Source organism: Leuciscus leuciscus (genome assembly GCF_965113295.1).
Source record: "Leuciscus leuciscus genome assembly, chromosome: 7".
NCBI lineage: Eukaryota > Metazoa > Chordata > Actinopteri > Cypriniformes > Leuciscidae > Leuciscus > Leuciscus leuciscus.
Window position 1 is genome coordinate 25377867 of NC_138731.1, and position 21219 is coordinate 25399085.

The window sequence follows — 21219 nt, forward strand, 5'->3', positions numbered from 1 at the left end:
TTCAGGGATTTTTGAGTGTTTTTTTTGTGTGTATAGGCCTAATATAAGTTAATGGTAACCAAAGCATTTTTTGCATGTTGGTTTACCAACATTCTTCATAATATCTTCTATGCATACATAAAGTTATACAGGTTTAGAATGCATAAGGAAAATAAAATTATGACATAATTTCATTTCTCGTAAGGCATAAGTTGTTACTGTTGACATTCTTCGTAGCAACTCTGCTCAACACAACATAACACGAATAACTAAAACAATAAAAAATAAAAAACAGAATTTGCCAATACGTTTTTGAACACTGCAGCGAATAACTGATGGGGGAAAAAAAGAGTGAAAAGAGTTGAACGAGAACTTAAGAGTGCATATAAAATTCTTGCATTTTTCTTCAGAGTAAGAATTATGATGCAGATAACACTTAGCCTATATATTTTACCTTATTTAGCATTTCCATCGATCAGAGAATTGAGGTAAGGTATAGCTGCTAATATGCCTGTAAGTTACATTTGCAAACTGTAATGTTAGGTGAGCAATTTTACTAATAATAAACTAAACAAATGACCATAGTGTCTTAATTTGATTGTTCATTCAAGTTCATTCAATAAATAATTTATTAGAGGGCGGAGTTGACGTCGGGTTGAAGGTGACGCGTCAATTGCGCGTCATGTTTGGCGCCAGCATTTTCGCGGGGAGTGAGGAGTGGACAGACGCAGCGCAGTCTTGATCATTTACAAACACTGTAGCATAAACCCCTCCAATTTCTCTGATATACATCGTGTGTCGATGATATCGCCTTCAGTGGTTGTTAGCGTGTCCTCAGGCGCGAGGTGAGACATCTTGAGATGTGTCTGTTCATGAGTGTGTTCAGGGGGTTGGGTGGGTAACATGATGATGGTAACTAGCTCGCTAACTCTGCAGTCTTTGTAAGGGAAGTTCCTGTTGGATTAGATTGATTACAGCAAAAACTTACATGGCGTTTTAAAGTTTTCAATTAACGGCAGATTTTGATCTCTGTATTTGTTGCTCGCGAGGTGCCCACAAGTTGTAACGTTACGCTCAACGCACATGTTAACAACACAATAGCTTTAAAATGCAAACGATAATGTGGACTAATATTTGCACATCAGACAGATAAGTTAGACATATTAGTGCCCACCCACCAGTAAAAACTTTATATTTTAAAGCATAGGCGTTATGATCTTTCGCAGAGAGGTTTAATAAAGATGGACGGCGTATTGTTATTAGCCTCTCTGGCTAGCTAAACGTCGTATTTAGGGTTTATTCTCCCAAAATGTGTCTTTAAGGAATAGTAGATGACTGAATTTCCATTTTGTGCTCCGGTATTGAAGTTATTAGTGCCATTTGTGCGTCTGATATCTTGTAATAACAAGAGAACACGATGTCCTGCATGCATTGATCTATTCTAGCTCACTTTCACTACCAATATAACATCACATGGTTAAAATATTAACTTTTCATACATGCTGATTATGCATAGTTTTTCATAATCGACTATTAATCGCAGGAATGCGTGATGCAAAACTCCCAGCCAGGGCTGTAGCATGTGAGGTGAAAGGTGAGTCACACCAGGGTCCTAAAGGTCCAAGGGGCACAGTAGTTTCTAAATATATTTTGAAAAGATTAAGAGGTCCGGAATTTAAAACTTCAGCCCTTCTCCTGTTACTCAACTAAATTGGTACTCCTTAAAATTGAAAATGTTTAATAATTTTTATTATTTTTTTGCATTACATTCTGTCAATGAATGCTACAAGCACGTCTTGATTTCGCAGCGTTAGACATATTTTGTCGGTCCTGGAACAACATGCCTGTCTAAAACTGTAATCCTAAACACATCCCTACCCCTTTACCTAACCCTACCCACAAGTTATCCCTGAAATCAGAGGGAAATATTGGTGAAAACACTGAAGAAGAGGCACCTAACCCTGGTTGTAAGCCTGAACTTGAAAAACTGTAAATGCGTCCCTCAAATCTGATTGATTGATTGGCATGTTGTTCCAGGACCTACAAAAATGTTGATCCAGGAACATGCTGTACTGTGTAAAATCAGGTTCTGCTGATGTGGTGTGGATGCATTGCTTTAATGTGCTTTTCACGTCTTTCAGGTTGTGAGGATGATGGCTGCAGTGCCTCTATCTAGTGCTAGCCTCCTTTCTCTTCTGGAGTGTCTGGAAGATGAAGCTGCTGGACTGTCAGAGCAGACGGATGCCTACATCACCATCGCAAAGTAAGTGTTTGCTTACAGTTTTGGTGTCTGTCACTGTTGAGTAGGTTTTAGTCAAATGTATGGATTTCTGCTTTATTTTATAAGCTCTTTTAGCATTGTAGTGTTAGTTTTTTCAGCAACTGCTGTATGCACTGAATATATGGTTGCAATTCAGAAGCTGTTTGTGTAGTGGCAAAAAAAAGTTTTTTCGATTAATGTTTTTTTTTAAATGTGGTTGATTCTCAAAAGCCACAAATAGATTTTTTTCCGTATTTATTTCCGCAAACATTGAATGTATCTGATTGACGTTAATCTTATTACTAGTCTTCTCCACTACATGTCATCCCCTTTTTTTTGCCTTGTGCGATGTTACAGTGGGACCCTGTCATTCATTCAGTTCTGCACATGGCGCATACAGGTGCGCCTTTCAGCGTGAAAGATGTTTGTTGAAGGAACTGTCAGTGTCCCGATCGGGCCAGTGCTGCATGGTCACGAAAGTTTACCATTTGCATGCGTTTTCAAGCCTTGGCAATTTAAACATTCAAGTGAAAAGTTTTGTGAGCGCGCACACCCGCGCGTCTCAGACAGCGTGCAAATAATAAAATGAATTTTCACGTCTCCTTGTGCCTAAACGGACAAATTCTCACATTTCTCAAAATGCCCGCCTTTGCGAGTATCCAAGTAAACATTGTCAGTTATGGCTTAAGCAGTAGAGAAAGAACGCATGTGTATCATTATTGGATCTGTGCATTAGTCTTAAAGTGACAGCAACCTAATATCCCTGTTGCTGTCTGAGTTTTTAATGTTAATCAAACTAAAAAAGACAGAGAAAATCACTCTCTGCTCTTCACTTAACTTTTTTTGTAACTTTAATAAGGATTAACCTTTATTTAATTTGTACTGTGAAGATTATATGCAGTGTTATTTTACAATGACTTTCTACAGTTTCTGTACCTGAAAACTACTGTTAGACCTTCCTGAAAAACTTAAACCACTGATTATTTCATTTGTGTCTTTCTTCTAAATGTATTTATTTGTGCTATTGCTTGTTTGATCATTTGCTCTTTTTTTTAATTAATGAATGTTTATTTGTCTTTAAAAACTTTAGATATGAAATTATATTAATTAGTAGTTTTAACTGTAGTAACGAAAATGGAGTCGAGAATCGTTAAATTTCACTTATTTAAAATATTGGGTGTCATAACCTTATTTATTACAAAACAAGGATACATGGGTAAAAAAACCTAATTTATTCACTTTTTACTTTTTTGTGGTGGGGCTAGTGAAAATTGAATCATTGAATCGAGAATCGAATTTAATTGAGATCTTGTGAATCGAATCGAGACATCTGAATTGATACCCAGCGCTAATGTAAACGCACATCAAATATGGGTTAATTAATGCTCAACTGTGTTTGCTTGATGTTTGATTAAGTTATTAATAGATTGATCATAAGTTTTTGTCGTTCTTTCTTTCTCCTAGCCGTCTCAATGGAGAGGAAGGCCGTCAGTTTCTGCCTGTGGTTGTAAAGCATTTTGCACGTCTTAGTAAAGTCCTTTTGGTAAGTTGTCGTCTCTGTGAATTAAGACTCATTCACTGGCACTTTGTGTATGTAACAAAAATAAACAAGAAAAGATTATTCTTTCAGAAAGCTGTATATCTTAACTACGCATCAACCCTGTAAACCTTTTTTCTTCTCTTCAGGTTCATATCTCCAGTGAGAATGAGGAGCTGTGTCAAGCTGCACTGCAGGCTTTGGGATTCTGTGTCTTCCACTCACACATCGTTTCAGTCATACCAGGTATATAAAGTTATATACCTTTATATACCCCCCCACACCCTCATAATAAGTTGCATCCATAATCCCTTTTTTCATTCTTTCCTTCAGCAAATATTTCAGAAGATATTCTGTCTACGCTCTGTAATGTTGTGGTAAAGTCCAAGGAGAAGTTTACGTGTACACGAGCATTATGGGTGATTTCAAAACAGAATTTTCTGCCGGAGGTGGCGTCCAAAAAGGTTTGCTTGAAATAAACCTGTTTTTATGTTCTTTCTCCCTGATTTTCCATCTTTTGTGGCTAAAAATGTTTTCTACATTTCAGGCCCCAGAGATTCTCAAGAGTCTAGAGGCCATGCAGACACGAGAGGTTCAGTCAATCCTCATTGACCATGAGTCACTCAATGTCGTCATAAGGTTTGATGAAATTTCCCATACTTTCTCTTTCTTGGTACTGCCATCTTGCAGTGTCCTTCATATTTGAGATGCTCTGTGAATAAGATTTTGTGATGACCGTCAGGTTGCTGGAGCAGGCCCCCTCTCAGATGGCTGATGGAGCCGTGTGCTGGGCCAAGCTGGTTGTTCCTCTCGTGGTTCACTCAGCCAATAAAGTGCGCTTGCGTGCGGCAGCAGCTCTGGAACTGGGCATGCCTCTCCTTTTGGAGAAACAGCAGGAGGTGGCGGCCATTGTAGAGCCAATGATGTCTTCTGTAAGTCTTATGCGGATGTACACAGCAGCTTTTTTTTGTTGTGCAGATATTTATATATGCACTCTCTATTGCTCTGCTACCTCCAGATGCTCATCCCTGAAATGCAGAAGCTGTTTGCCTCTAAGAATGAGACGAATATGCTGAAGCTCTGGCCCTTGTTTGTGAAACTTCTGGGGAAGGTAAGATTCTCAGTCACCAAATACTGCTCTTCAAGTCTCCATTTTTCAGTTCCGAATCTTGATATTGTCAGTGTGGTTAAGGATGTGTTTCTGTCTCTTTTCAGTTGCTCCACAAAGGCGGTGCTTTTATTAATTCCTTGCTGTATTTAGAGGAGCTGGGTTTCCGCAACTCTTCCCCTAATATTAAGAAGATTGCTTTCATAGCTTGGAAGAGCCTCATTGACAATTTTGCCCTTAATCCAGGCAAGTTTCTTTGAATTTTGGTGTAATAGCCACTGTCATGGAAAATCTGGGAATATCAGAGAATCACAAAATTGTGTTTTGTGGAAAGTTATGATAATAAAGTCATGGATATTTTTTATGCATAGCTCAAATATTTTATTGGTTAAAAACTGCTGTTAGTGAGTTTAAAAATCCTTGTCTAGTGATCACAACTGACATGCCATTGACATGTATTGGTCAATATGTGTGAGAACTCTTTGTAACCAGCCTGTGACAGTTCATGATTATTTTGCATCCTACATTTTCTCCCCTCATGTTTTAAAGTTGTAACCGGTTTCTCTTGAGCAGATATCCTGTGCAGCAGTAAGCGTCTGAAGCTCCTCATGCAGCCCCTCAGTTCCATCCACGTCAGGACTGAAGCTCTTCTGCTCACCAAGCTGGAGGTGTGGTGGTATCTCGTAGTCAAGCTCGGGCCCAACTTGTCTGCTAACTTTGAACAGGTAAAATTCACTGTTTTATGTTGATAGATGATTTTTGGTCTTTGCAGACAGTTGTAACTAATGTATGGCCATGGTTCCAATGGTTAATTACAGCAACAATTTCTCTATCCGTTCTTACCACCTCCTTCTTAAAGGTTGGTGTGCCTCTACTGCACAGCACACTTCCTCCTGATTCTCCACTGCAGTCCCCCACTACACCTGCTCGAACCCCTAACCCAAGCAATGGCACCCCTAATACACCTAAAACAGGTACAGCTCATTTCCTCTCATTGTTCCTTCATCATAACATCATATAAAGGGGATAGAATGAGATAGCAGCTTAGGTTAGTTTTATATGAAAAAAATAGCTCCTTGGTTCTTTTTTATGTCTAGCCCTAATATTAGCTGCATGTCGTCATTCTTCATTTTCCTGTTCTCCAGGCATTCCCTCCTGCAGCACGACGAGCGCTACTCCTCGCATGAATCTGAACAGCAGCATGCAGGCGTCTCAGTCCTACCGCTCCATTCAGCTCCTGGGACTAGAGATGATTCTGCACTGGCTCCTGGGTCCAGAGGTCACGGCCACAGCTGCTAAAGAAAGTCTTCAACTCAGCTTGGGTAATCATACACACAGTATTGTCTGTGCTTTGAAAATTGTTTTCTATCAGTGATGCATTGAGCTTTAAGGTCTGTACAAAGTTAACATGAGTGATATAAATGTGTATTTGATTAGTAATCTAGAGATGTGTTCATGTACTACTACAGCCTAATATGTCGAACCTCACGTTACGATGACAAGTTCATGAATTGCAGTGATGTAGGGATGGGACGATTACCGGTTTCACTATAAACCACGATAAAATGTACTGACGGTTAGTAATATCGCTTCAAATTTAATTATCATTAAAACCGTGTTTGATTATCGCGATTTTTAGATCCTGTCCAGCCAGCAACAGTCTGACGCAGGCGCAGCGCGCAATGTTGTTGTTTTTTTATTCAAGAAGGAATAGCGGAAGGCAGTGACAGCGCTCGGGAGATTTTTCAGCCTTTTAAGAGAACCAATTCTGAGGTGTGGTCATATTTTGGCTTTAACAAAAGTCCTGAGGCAAACTTAATCGAGGATGGAAAACAATCGTTCAGACAAGATGATCACAACAATATTATCAAACTCTGTAAACAATAAATCAACTCTGATTTAATTTTCAATACAATTAAAAATGGAGACGCAAGACGGCAAGTTATTTGAATGAAACGAGAGAGCGCGTCCATTGTGATACATGGTGTAACGTCTGTCAGAGAGTTTGAAGACAGTGCAAATGAACTGGTAGTTCCACGAGACTTTTATAGATGTTTTCTCTCGGTTATAAGCACACTCTTCACATACATGTCGAAGAGCGAATGTTAAAAGGGAAAAGAAAACACTCTAAAACACGCTACAAATCAAAGTGGAAGTAAACACATTATAATAAAACAACGGTCAGCAGTAGAGCGGTCATCTTCTTCCTCTTAGCGCGAGCAATCTCACTCTCACTGTGCGTGCGCGCTCACATAAAAACGGCATGCATACAATAACGTATGCCATAGAAGAAGTTATCTTAAAGGCACATCAACATTCATGTCATGAACACTACTTAACACTAGGTGGCCGTTAAAATGGATGTGCGCGGTGTTATAATGCGTTGCTATTGACGACCGTCATTATAAGGAAGGAAATGGCACAGAATAGAATCATGTTTTAAAAAGAGCATAGAGCTGCTTGTTTTATTTGTTGTCTGTTGATTTTCAAATATAAAACTTGTTGAAATGTCTTCAGTGTGATCATCATCTCTTTTTGAACACTTTCATCTCGTTTTAACAAAACCGTGATAATATTGATAATCGCGATAATTTTGGTCACTATAATCGTGATATTAAATTTTCATACCGTCCCATCCCTACAGTGATGGAACGAAACTTCAGATATAGCAGATGTCAACACATCATGTGTTTTTTGTTTTTCAGAGCCCTTGACACACCCGTTCCTCACCAGCCCTTCCTTCTTCAGCAGACATGCCTCTACCCTCATTTCGGCCATCAGCGATGGCTTCATTACTGTGGGAAAACATGCTCCAGGTATTCAACAATGTCATCTGCATAATGTAGCCTAGAGTCCTGGTGCCAACTTAACTTTCATCTTTAGTTGTTTGTCTTTTTAAGGTTGTTTGTTATTTAGATCTGTCAGTAAAGGAAATGTATGCTAATGCTGTCCATGTTAATCACTTTGAGTATTTATTTTTCACAGAAGCACTTCTTAATCTCATTTGGAGCAACCTGATCGGTTCTGTCAGCACAGCTATAGAAGCTGGTTGGTGAACATTTAAGTCAAAGATGATTTGCACATTCTTTTGTTGTGAATACTGGCTAATTTAAAAAGTTTTCCTGTCACCCTCGTCAACAGGTAACAAGAAGGAACGGCAGGGTTCAGAGGTCCTTACGCTTCTCCTACAGGCTCTTCAGTCCATCTTGTCCTCAGATGCTCTGCCTTCTGAACATGCACTGGTAAGATGGCACTTCATGGTGAAAATGACCTGTTAAATTACTTTGCTGAAACAGTGATGCTTAACCCAGCTGCAGTCTAGCATGCTGATCACTGAACATGTACTACTTTTTAAAAGGTTTTAACTTTTTCTTTTTTTTTTCTTATATTATATTTTCTTATATTCAGCAAGGATGCATTAAACTGTTCAAAATTGAAGTAAAGACATTTGTTACAAAATATTTATTTTAAATAAAATTCATCTTTTCTATTCATCAAAGTATCCTGATTTCCCCCAAATATTAAGCAGCACATCGGTTTTCAACATTGATAAGAAATGTTTCTAAAGCAGCAAATCAGCATATTAAAATGTAGGAGTGTGAAGAGACACTTCTCTCACGAGATGAGACTAGACACGAGATGAGATTTTTGCAAAATTTTTCAGAAATCCTCAATGACAAAATTCATGACTGGAAAAATAGTATGCAAGTGCATTTTGAAATGTTAAGTGACATCTTCTAATGCATGTCATTTCAGGTCTACTTTGAGTATGAATTATCAAATACATTGAAAGAAAACAATATACAAGCACTGTAAAAGGTTTTTACTGACGGGCTTTTCTCCTGTATGATTTCACATGAGTCTCTTCAGACCTTACTGTACATTTATAAGCTTTCAGAACTTCTGATTGAGGCTGTGTGACACAACCTAACTGAACTCCTTTACACAAATTGAACCCAGAAATGAAAACGGTATAAATAACACAAATAAATAAATTTTCTCTTAGTCTAAAGTGCAAACAAGTACAGTAAATCGGTTTATCAAACAATAAGTTCAAGTGCAAATAATCAAAGTACTGTAGTGCTCAGACTCTTTATAATTGTTGTGAAATTGCAGTTTAATTTTGCACTGGCAGTTATAGGGTTAAGGCGGGGAGTTCGGAAAAGGCTGGGTTGAGAGAAACGAGGCTGGTGCGTTTGTCTACAGTTCTTGCGTCCCAATTATAAGTTCAGAAACTGAGCCTCTGTTGTCTTTTAGACATTACAGTACAGTCCAGAGATGGGTATTGGGAGACAGGCTATTGTATTTATGCAGCCTAATTTGTGCGCATCAGGGTGCTTGTTTTACTTTCAAATTCATGATTGCGCGTACTCTGTGTATGGGGAGCAGCGGTGCTGAGCGCGCATTCTACAAGATAGGACATTTATCAGACGTTTAGGCTCTGTTGCGCTACGAATCCTCTGCCATTGTCACGCGATCAGTGAACTGTGATTCCTGCTGCACTGATTGCGACGTCAACTCGTGCTGGATGAGCAGAGCAGACTTTACATTTTTTTTATAAAAACAGCAAAATGACAGTTGAGGCGAATGTGAGTGTAGCGGTGGAATATTCTATGCTTATTTCACCCTAACGCTCCATCATGGCAATATCGCGAGACAGCTTGTCACTCACCGGGAAATCTCGTCAAATTTTTGTCTCGCGAGATCTCGTCACACCCCTATTAAAATGATATCTGAAGGATCAAATGACACTGAGGACTGCAGAAAATTCTACTTTGCCATCACAGGAATAAATTACTTTTTCACATTAAGATTATTACTTGAATTAAAGGTATAGCGGAGGATGTTTTACTTCCTGGTGGGTAACCTATACTATTGGTCCTCCTATTTGTCAATCATTCTGGTGAATCAATCAAACTTTTCAAAAAGTGGAGAGGGCGGGTCTTATCTAAAATTTGGAAAGATCCTCCGCTATACCTTTAAGGTTTTGTAAATTGTGACAATTTGACAATATTAGTGTTGTTACTATATTGTTCATTACATAAATGCACCCTTGGTGAGCATAAGAAACTTTGAATTGTATTGTATTCAATATTTATGTAGGTTGTTGGTTCGACCCTGCTGTTCAAACATTTTAATTGCTCAAACATTATTTGCTGCAGCTTTTGTTGGAAGCCACCATTAAAGGAATCCCTCAGAAGGTGCTTGGTTCTGCATCTTATCAAGTGGCAAACATGGATGTGTTGAACGTAAGTTGTTTTACCACTTATGGTAAAGCCTTGGTAAATTGTTAAACAAAATGATCAGTTTTTCATCCATTGATTTCATGCACGTCTTTGTATTATGAATGTGTGAATAAGATTTTGTCCACATGTACTTTTCCAGGGTACACCTGCACTTTTCCTAATACTGCTATTTTACAAAAGTAACCAGCTTTCATCATTTCTTGAAGATGAGAGGTAACCATAAGACTTTTGATTTTGAAGTTTTTTTAATACCTAATATCAGGACCAAACGTTATATATATATTTTTGCATTAAACCTAAGAGTTATACTAATTTCTTTTTTTCCATTGAAATTGTTTGCTTGCTTAACTTGTTTTCTTTGTAATCTGGCAGGTTTTTCTCAAGCCTGGAGACCCTTGTGAGCTGTGGGTTTTGTGGACCTACATCGCCCCTGGCATTTGGAGAGGCTGTTTTAGGAGCGGTTAGTGGGAGTGCGGAGGTTGTAAAGAACAAGAAACAGCTCTGGAGAATGTGGAGTGTGGTGGTAAACCCTCTGACGGACACAATCACTCAGGTACTACATTTAAATCATCTGTGCTATAGAATGAATGTGCATTTAAGTGCCAGTCAAACCTTGTATTTCACTACTATTGATAAATCATTGTTCCATTATAGACCAATGAAGTGAATCAAGGAGATGCTCTGGAGCATAACTTCAGTGCCATTTACAGTGCCTTGATGTTTCCAGTCTTTCATCTGCTTCCTGGTTCAGCCCTACCCCAGGTAAGAGCCCGTCATAGCTTTTGTACAATGATTTCTCCAGTATTATGCAAGTATTTAATTTTATTTATGTCCTTATTTCACTTAATTTCTTGAATAGACCACTCAGAAAGCCATGATCAGTACTTGGTCCAGGCTTTACAAGGCATTTGCTCGCTGCTCCGCTTTGGTAGCCACAGCTGAGGAGAATATATGCTGTGAAGAGCTGTGTGCCAAGATATCTGCCTCTCTTGAAAGCGATGCTCTGAAAGTACGGCACTTCCAACATTATATTTGGAAAATTTTATTAAATTGTGCGCCTAATTGGGGTGTAGGGTCTATTATAATTGGTCTCATCCTTTTTTATTTATTTGTTTTAGAGTCTGCCTATGCTAGATGCAATAGCAAACATCTTGCTGGTCATCATTGAGAGTATGGACTTCTCTCCATACACCCCACAATTTCAACAAAAGATGAAATGTAAGGATTTTGCTTCAGTTTCAAATGGGTAAAGTTGTGTTAATGGCACTGTGTGACCATATTTTCATGTGCTAATCCCTAGCTCCTCATACACCTTTGAGTTGGGTACGCAAGAGAAGCAAAGCCCTGGGGAATCTCTCGACCTTCCACACTCTCCTGATGCAGACTCTAGATGCATTTCTTTCTGTGGACCCCTTAGAAGAATCTGTGGAGCCCACCTGTGGAGCTTTAAATGGACTTGGCTTGACTATGGTTTCCATCTTGTCTACTCTTTTGACTAATATCACACTGCCCACGTTCATACAAGAGGTGCTGTCCACCCTCACCAAACCACTCGCACACCTTTATGAACAGTTCTCCAGGTTTGTGGAGTTTTCTCATCCTTTATACATTGTTTTTTTTTCTTTTTTCTTGTGTAACACTGTTTGTTTTTTTCATTTACAAAAGTTCTGATGAACCATCAAAGCCCAGTGCAACGCTCGGACACAAGGTAAGAATTTACCCAGGTGTAAATTTGAAATCGAAACCACAGCAGCTCTGATATGTATTTTTGTTCTCTCCTAGTTGGAGAAACTGGCCACAGACCTGCTTGGCTGCCTTCAGACACAATTGACTCTGCACAACGATGAGATGCTTGCTCTGTTGTCGCCCTTGCTCTGTGTGCTTTTTCCGCACAAGAGCAAGCAAATACGCACTGTTGTCACTCAGTTCTGGAATGCCACCTTTGGAAATGCTTTAACCTTGACTTACCCTGAGCCTCTGAAGTACGTTTTCATGCCATTGCTGGGAATTTGTGTAACATGTTGTGTAGGCAGATTTTCAGATCTTTAAATCAAGTATGCAATTTTTTCCCTTTTGAGACTGATTTTCTTTTTTTAGGTCTGTTTTAAGTCAGGCTAAGCAGAAAACTCTATTGATTTTACCTGGTTTTGAAGCTGTTGATGCACCAGATGATTGCAGTGGACAGTATACGGTTCGTATAGTGTTCCTAACAATAATGTAAATCCTGAAGAACGCAAAGCAGTTTAAACATTGTCCCTTCTGTTTGTTTTTTTCTTTTGTTCCTAAGAGTATACTAAAGTTATGTTCTCTAATAAGGGTGAGAGTTCTCAGCTGGACACACAAATTGGTGGGGTGAAGATGACCTCTGTGGGAAAGAGGGACTCTCTCCTGGCGAGGGCAGAAGAGCTTAAAGGAAGAGGCTCTGTACCTGTAGCAAAGCCAGTGTCTGTAAGTAAAAACCAAACATTTTAGAAAAAAATTCAATGGTGGTGCTTAATTGGCTACCACAGCACGTCCCTCAACAAATCACCTGGTCCTTCTCTAGGTGAAGCTGGATTTTGGATCGCCAAAGCCTTTGCGACGAGAAGCCATTGAGGAGGCGGCATCAGTAGATTTTGTTTTCATTCCACCTGAGACAAAGGAGAGAGTGCTGACTGAGCACCAGAAAGAGGTCAAGAGGACTAAACGGTAAGTTTAAGTTCTCAAGTTTAGACCTCCAACATGTCATGAAAAGAGTGTGTAATTGTGCAAGACAGTATGGTTTTAATTTTATACTTATAGGCCCAGTTTCACAGACAAGCTTAGATTAAGCACGGATTAGGCCTTAGATCAATTAAGATATTTAAGTAGCTTTTATAACGTGCCCTAGAAAAAAAACATTACTAGTGCAGTGCCTGTGCAAAATCAGTTTTTGTGTGTTTTTAGTAATTGTTGGTTTGGTGTGTTTGAGTGCTCATTGTTACAATTACACAGCAACAATTCAGTGACATTTTTATTTGTGCATGGTAGAAAGCAAATACTGATACTGACAAATGTACAATAAATATGGAAAATTTAACTACACGATTGAGGGAACAGGCTACACAGTGAACTCCGAGAAAATACTATGCTTGAGCAAACGGTTTGTAAATAGGCTACTACAAATGATGGCCGTGAAAGAGACTGAACGCATTGAATAGTATGTTTAGTTGGTGAATAGCATAGGCTACTATTACACAGTAGCGATAACGTTAAGCGCACCTGAATAAAATATAATATTCAGAAGTAAACTGTGTAGCTGACTAACAGATTTAGTTAACATCCACAAATGAATAACCGCAACGATTCAGGGAGCAGGCTACACAGTGAACTCCGAGAAAACGGAGAAAACCTACTTAAGCTCCGCTGCTTTCTTCGACCCTCTCTGTCTCTGCTCTTGCGCTGTGCTCACTCAGTGTCAGTGTGAGAGGGGGAGTGGCCAGCAGCTAGAGCGGCAAAAGCCAATGTGTGCTGCTTTTAACGATATATTTAACGATTTCTAATCCAAACAACGTCAAACTTGGCATTGCACTTACTCGTGTCCGTAGCAAGACACCTGTCAAGTTTGAAATCCATCGGACTAATGGTTCGAGGGATATGCGAATAACAGACAGACAGAAAGACGTTCCTGTAATTTATGGATGGATGGAAGTGCAAGTTGCTTTCAGTTAAGACAGTTCAAACATGCATTCTAGTCTGGGACTAGGCTTAAGCCTTGTCTGTGAAGGTCTGGTAGTCTGTCAAAAAAAAAAATCCTTGCTCTTCCAAGCTTTATAATGGACAAAAAAGTACATTCATCTTTAATAAAAGTAATCTATGTACTAAAATTTAGTTTACTATATAAACAAATAACTAGCTTTTGGCAGATGGCCTATGCAACTTGCGCTAAAAGAGTAACTTCTAATGTGATGTAGGAGTAGCTTAAGCTTAGACGCCTCTTGCGGTTAAAACAAATAGGGCTCCTCTTCTCATATCGAAATAAATAATACCTCTGACATTTCTCTTTAAAAATTCTCGTTTTAGACTTCTAATTCATGACCAGTGTTTTGTTTTGCTCTATCCTCTGTGCTTCCGTGTTTGTCAATGCGTCAGGTCAGAGATTACTCTTTTGGTGTAAATCGATTTGCGTAGGCCGTCTGCCGGAAGCTAGTTATTTTAGTTTGTAAAGTTTTAAATATGGATATTTTTCTTACAAAACCCATCGCTTTGCTTCAGAAGGCCTTTATTAACCCCCTGGAAACACGTGAATTACTTTTGATGGATGGATGCACTTTTTTGGACTTAAAAAATCAGGAGCGCCACTCACTACCATTTATAAAGCTTGGAAGAACCAGGATATATTTTAATATAACTCAGAAATCCAAATGTAGTCTTTAGGTTTTTAGAATTTTTTTTATCCTAAACTTCCTTTTAGTTTTTTTATTAATAACTAAACCTGCCTCTCGCCATGAACAAGCTGAAATGGTGTCAAAAAGGGAAAGAAAAACTATTATAACTCTGTGTTTGTCTGAAAGAAGATACTCTTAAGCCATCCTAGGTGTATATGACTGTAAATCATGGGATAATTTTCTTTTTTGGGGGGGGTGAACTATCTCATTAAGATTCTCTAAGCATTTTGAAAAGAAATTGTCATATTTTTGTTGTTGATTGGTTATTTATTTTGCATAAGGGTTGACATTCCTGCTCTCTACAATAATCTGGATGCCTCCCAGGACACCACAGTCTTTTCACAGTGTACTCAGAGTCAGGAGGAGTCCATGTACGTATTGGAATTATGGATTTGCTTTTACTCCAATTTTTTTAACCCACTGTATTAAAACATAATGTTGTTTCTTAGGGACAAATTGACAAAAGATGAAAGGGATCAACCTGAGGAAGAGGCTAAGGTTCAGCTGAAGGTAAAACGGCAATTTTCAGACTCTGGCACTGCTGATTTGATTATGTGGGGGATATGCGTGCATGCTTTCTCTTATGTGTATTAATTGCTTTTAATGTTGTTTCCTCCCCCAAGGAGATTACCACAAGTGAAGAACCATCCACAGATGTTAAAGTAACCCAAGAAGGCACCAGATCAGACGTAGAAACACCAGAGAAATCTGTGCAAAATAAAGATCAAACTTTAGAGAAGGATCAGTCTCCATCCAATGGCATCACAGTTGATGCGAGTGGGCATGAGAAAAGTGGACTAGAGGGGACCAGCCCTAATGTTTCGGGTTCATCTGATATGATATCAGGTACACCACCTAAACCCAATAGCAGACGTCAATCGTTCATAACATTAGAGAAATATGTTGAAGGGAAATCAAGTCCTACAACTGTTGCATTTACTGGTCCACTCACCCGGAAATCAAGTAGACTGGATTCTTCAAAGGAATCGGAGTGCACTCCAAAGGACTCGCAACCTCAGACTACAAAAGAGGACTCTCCGAAATCTCAAAAGATAAGCAGCACTGACCCATCTGCTCAAAATGAGAAAGCTGGGGAAGAGGCAAAAGATGAGATTAAGTCAACTGGAGGTCATCCTTGTGAAGGTACTGATGAGGAAGAGGATGATGTGGTCCCTGACACCCAGACCCAAGTATCTAGTGAAGCATCAGGTGTTAAGAGCAGTCCTGTGTCCAAAGCCAGCATGGAGGAACAAGACTCTCCTGAAAAAGATTCACAGAGTCTTGGTAATTCTCAATCTAGTCAAGAACCAAGAAGGTCGAGCAGACGGCGAAGTAAACCTGTTCGCCCAGGGGAAGATCCAGGGGAGATGAAAAGCAAAGAACAAGTCAATCAGGTTGCAGACTCAATGACTAATACACAGAAGTCAATACTTACGCCACCAAGTAGCACTTTAACTGGAAGAAGAATTAAGGTTCTGGAGGACAGTAAAGTTGAAGGTGACCAGCAGAAAAGTAAAGGGATGAAAGGAGAGCTTAACCAAAGTGGTTCACAGATTTTCTCTGCTGAGTCTTCACAGGCACTTCCACGGGCAAGTCAAGCTGAGACTTCTCATGAAAGTTCACCTGTAGCCCAATCAGATAGCCAAAGCAGAGAGAGACTGCCAATTCTCAATGAGTCTAAAAGTCTGGGTAGACCTACGAAGAAGGCTAAAACACAACTTGACGAATCCACAGACAAGGAGGCAGATGAAAACTCTCAAAATGATTCTCTAAATGCCACATCCTCTTTGAAAAAGAAACATTTACAGACACCTCTTTCTGATTCTGAGGCTGATGGCCAGCAATCTGTACGAACGCGAAGAACAAGGAGATCTGAATCTCAATTACTGCAGACCAAAGAAGATTCGAGTCTGACAGATTCCCAAACAATGACAACGATGAAGGGAAGAGCTAAGAGGAGGAAAACTGCAGAAGAAGAGACCGACTCTAGTAGAGCTCTTACATCAACTGTAAATGCTGAGGAGTTAAGTCCAAGCCAAGATTCATCTCAAGGGCTTGGTAGATACAGAACTCGACGATCTAAAGGTTTGTTGGCTACCGACAATATGGAGTCTGAAACCCCTGATAGCCAAGAAGATGGGCCAAGGCCTAAAAAGAGACTGCGGAAACCCCTGTCAACTGAGGTGCTACCAGTTGCCACAGAACCTAAAGTTACTGAGATGCTGCCAGATAAGGAGAATGCTAATATTCAATCAGAGGTCTCAATGGAGATGTCACAGGATGAGGTGGATCCTGAAACTAGTTTGGGAATTTCAGTTAGTGAGACCAATGAACTTGAGAAAAACAAAAAAGAGAGTCCTTCCCCTTATAGTGTACCACATGAACAGATCATCTCTGAAAAAGGAGCAGAAGATGACAAAGTTGACACAAAATTGAAAACTGATACAGAATTAAAAACTGAAACTGATACCGAAGAAAAAGAGATTATCCGTGATAAGGGAGAGGGTGATGAAGCAAATTCATCTGCACAGGCTGGATCAGAATATTTAAAGATTGGCAGTTTGCGTAAATGCCCACATACCAGGGGACGGGGCCGTGGACGTAGACGATCTAGAAGCTGCAACTGCTTTTTAAACAACCAGGACGTGTTATCACAGGGCAGTGATGTCCAAGAATCAAAGGATCTGAAAAATGAGCAGGTTCCACTTGTTGTTGACACACCGAACTCTCAACCTGAGCATGAGCAGGTTCCACTTGTTGTTGACACACCGAACTCTCAACCTGAGCATGAGCAGGTTCCACTTGTTGTTGACACACCGAACTCTCAACCTGAGCATGAGCAGGTTCCACTTGTTGTTGACACACCGAACTCTCAACCTGAGCATGAGCAGGTTCCACTTGTTGTTGACACACCGAACTCTCAACCTGAGCATGAGCAGGTTCCACTTGCTGTTGACACCCTGAACTCTAAACTTGAGCAGTCAAGCCCAACATCCGTATTGGAGGAAAGCAAGAGCTCTCCAATTGTAGATTTACCAGTTGCTGATGTTCAGCCGTATTCAACCTTGCCTGCTCAACTCACATGTGAGGTTTTGTCTTCTGAAAGCCCCATTACAAAGCTTGGTGTAATTGTATCTCAGCTGTCTGAAGCAGAGGAAGGATCACAGCTTGAATTATCCAAACTGAGGGATGAATCAAACAATGTGTTTGTAAAAGTCCTGGAGGTAGAGTCAAATCAGTTGGAGAGTTCTGGGTGCACAGATAGTCCAAAGCACAACAAAGAATTAGACAACCCTTCAGTAAGTCAAGAACCTCTCCAGAGTTCAACACCTCAAGACACTTCTCCAAGTCAAGGTCGCCCAGTGGAAGATGCACCTATATGCCAAGAGCAACTAGAGTCTTCCCATGTCCATCAGGAGGATGCAATGAAAGAAAGTGAAGACCTTGCTGTTCCAGAGCCGAGTGGAGAAAAGGTGGTGTTGCCAGAAGAGTCAAATGGCAAAGAATTGCTTGACAAGGATGTTGGTCTCATCGAGAAGGATGTAGACACTCAGATTGACAACCGGGCTCTTTCTGCTGATATACAAGAGTCATCTGTACAACCTCAAAGTAGTACCTCTGAAGCCTGCTTAGATTCTCCACCCAAGCCTAAACCTTTAGACGCTCTCAGTGGTGAGCTAGAGCCTGCCCAGAGCCCGAACAGAAACCGATCTCGAGTCTGGTCACCATCCGCTTCTCCATCTACCAGTATTCTGAAGAAGGGACAGAAGAGAACATGTGAAGAAGATACCCCATCCCCCCTTCAAAAGGTATTGGACAGTATTGTTAGAGTCCAGTTATCTAAATGTTCATTGAAACAGCTGTAATGTAAGCTTACAGTGCTTTCATGCAAAGAGAAAATCATCTATGTAACGTTGTTGTTGTGCAGTCTCGTCGAGTGTCTTTTGCAACTCCAATTTACCATCAAGAACTGGCTGATGATATTGATCGACGTAGTCCGGTTATTCGCACAAGCTCACCTAGGTCAAAAGTCTTGAGTGGACAGTCGAAGGTGTGTTATAAGAGTTTTGAAATGATTAGATCTTGATGTAAAACTGTGCTTGAATTGTTTCAACATTTCTTTCATGGCCTGATGTTAAATGTCTTTATACAGTATATCACTACACCCACAAAAGGCTATTCAAGTCTAAGTCCACGTAACCTCCGTAGTCCTGGATCCAAAAGCTCTAAAAAATGCCTAGTAAGTGTTCTCTTGCTATGTATTAAAATATTTTATTCTGTTTATATATAATCTCATATAGTCTACTTATTCATAAATTGTACTTCAACTTTTTTTAATCATTTATTTATCAAATTCAAAGTAATTAAGACAATGTGAAATGTTCATGTTATTTAGTTTGAACAGAACCTCCAATGGAAATGGTGTTAAAATGTTCCTGTTTCTTTATCATAGATTTCGGAAATGAGCCAGGAGCCTCGTCCTATTGCTAAAGATTGTGTTTATCCAGCACTTGTTGGCTGCTCTACCCCTGTAGAGGCTGTTTTACCGCAGATATCCTCCAACATGTGGTAAGCCAGATTTCCTCTTTGGTAGAGCTTGGGTTTAGTTCAAGTTCATTCCTCATTTTTAGAGGATTTGGTGAACTCCTAATACATCAGTTTTTTTCTTCTTTGATATCTGTAGTAAGAATGTAACTAATTGCTGTTTATTTCTCCGTATGTTTAGGCCTCGTGGCTTTGGCCAACTTGTTAGAGCCCGGAACATTAAAACGGTTGGAGACCTGAGTGCCCTTACCCCTAGTGAAATCAAGTCACTTCCTATTCGTTCACCTAAGCTGTCCAATGTGAGGAAAGCACTTAAAACCTATTATGAACAGCAGGTAATGTGTAGCTTATTTAAAATGGTGTCTTACACTTTATTATGGAAGATCATTCTTACACCTCAAATTTGGCTGTACAGAGAAAAGGGCGTTCTGATGACCTCAAGAGTTTTGACGAAATGGAGAAAATGACATCTGAGCCTGAAGAGATGGAGCTTCCTCAAAACCAAGATGAGGAGCAAACACCAGGAGAGGTTCAAGGTAATCCCCCCCCCCCACACATATACATACTTTTGCCTCATTACTTGCCTCATTACTTTTTATTTTCTCCGAACTTTTGGCAGATGACAAACCATCAGAAGCGGGAGTAGATTCAGGACTGATGGCTGAGGAGAACAAATCTAATGATTTGCTCTCAGATGTTGTAGCCCTTGGTGGACGCTTAACTTCAGAGGAACTTGGTCACTGTTCACCCAACCAGTTGGGCATGATGCACGAACATCTGAGCGGAATGATGAGAACCATTGTGACCCATCTGCAGTCCCGCTTGCTGAGTAATCTTGATGATAGCTTGCCATAAGGACATTGAGACATTTTCCTGACACAAGAATTCACTTTTAACTTGAATATTAACAGTGGACTGCTCATCCCTCGAGTTTTAGCTTGAATTTTAGAGTAGATGTATTTCTAATTATGCTCTCAAAGAATAGACTTAAATGGCCATTTCCATTGATACTTAACTGTCTGTGTATTTTATGGAGTGATTTTTAAGACTGTAAAATTGTACTGATGCCAAGGAACCTTTTCTTTTTTAAAAAATAAAACTATAGTATTAATACTTCAAATTTAATTTGTTTTCATTTAACATTTGGTGCATTTTTTCCAGTCTTTTATACAAACCACAAAATTACAAATTAGATGCTTTTTTGTTGCCAAAGACACTGGCTTGGTGACATTTTTACAATGTTTCATTTGTTAAATACATTAGTTAACAAGAACTAACAATGGACTGCTTCTACAGCATTTAGAAATTAACATTAAGATTAAAACAAACAAATACATTTTAGAAATCACTGTATTTTTTTTTTGCATGCACTGTGAAAATGAACATGCAAATAAAAGAAATTTGTATTTTTACTTAACATTAGCAATGAGCAATTTATTTTTACAGCATTTACTAAAGGTAAGGTAGGAAGTTTTGGAGAGGCTAGCAATAGCATTGAAAGCATGAGATCCCACCCTCCCTTTATAGCTAAAGCCATGCCTCCTCCAAAAACATAAACACAGCAGAGTCTGCTAAGTGTAATGAGACCTGGGGCCAGGGGCGCCGCTAAGGGGGGGAAAGTTAGGACGATTCTAAGGGCCCAGGCACTTTTGGGGGCCCCAGAGATCGATTTTATTAACGGAATGGGTGCGGTAGGGGGCCCAACCTCATATTCTTTCATAGGGCCCAAAATTGATGGTGGCGCCCCTGCCTGGGGCCTATACCATGAAGCCAGTTTAAGTGGCTAGCCCGATGTTGTTTAGTTTGCGCCAACCCTGGGTTTCAGGCACCGCACCATGAAAGTGGTTTGGCTTTTAGCAGTGTTCATCGCCATAGTAACTTGCGCTCCACGGCTGATTTGGTCCGGGGCAGGTTATGTTCAGTAAGAGGTTGCAAACCGAACTTGGACCAATCAGCTGTGAGCAAAGTGACATGTCTGATGCGATAAAGTCACTCCACCTGTTTCCACTCCAAATTAAACTACACTGCAAATTATATATTAGACCACTTATATTATTGATTGCTATCAGGATGTCAAGGGAGTTTCGAGTATAACAAAAAGTGTTTAGAAAAAAGAATGCCAACCCCACCTTTAACAT

The 21219-nt window shown here is 39.7% G+C and overlaps 1 protein-coding gene across 1 annotated transcript; it reads left to right on the plus strand.

The window, feature by feature from the left end:
• Positions 1-659: 659 nt before the first annotated feature.
• Positions 660-20194, plus strand: rif1 (replication timing regulatory factor 1). Its single transcript, XM_082175562.1, has 36 exons — positions 660-824; positions 2121-2242; positions 3704-3782; positions 3926-4022; positions 4110-4240; positions 4324-4415; positions 4519-4708; positions 4795-4887; positions 4992-5130; positions 5458-5609; positions 5744-5858; positions 6030-6206; positions 7590-7700; positions 7870-7932; positions 8026-8126; positions 10047-10133; positions 10270-10343; positions 10503-10683; positions 10785-10892; positions 10990-11139; positions 11249-11348; positions 11431-11710; positions 11796-11838; positions 11913-12112; positions 12228-12321; positions 12447-12578; positions 12676-12818; positions 14818-14907; positions 14986-15046; positions 15160-18345; positions 18465-18587; positions 18690-18776; positions 18990-19105; positions 19263-19416; positions 19497-19617; positions 19701-20194. Exons 2-36 carry the CDS (start codon positions 2130-2132, stop codon positions 19934-19936), a joined length of 7419 nt encoding a protein of 2472 aa, XP_082031688.1. The 5' UTR covers positions 660-824; positions 2121-2129; the 3' UTR covers positions 19937-20194.
• The last annotated feature ends 1025 nt before the right edge of the window (positions 20195-21219 follow it).

Bases quoted from the DNA above. Each gene is read 5' to 3' on its own strand.
- rif1 (XM_082175562.1), top strand. From the start codon at position 2,130: ATGATGGCTGCAGTGCCTCTATCTAGTGCTAGCCTCCTTTCTCTTCTG. The intron at 11,349-11,430 runs GTAAGGATTTTG...GCTAATCCCTAG, and splicing joins ATTTCAACAAAAGATGAAAT to CTCCTCATACACCTTTGAGT. The intron at 19,106-19,262 runs GTAAGCCAGATT...CCGTATGTTTAG, and splicing joins CAGATATCCTCCAACATGTG to GCCTCGTGGCTTTGGCCAAC.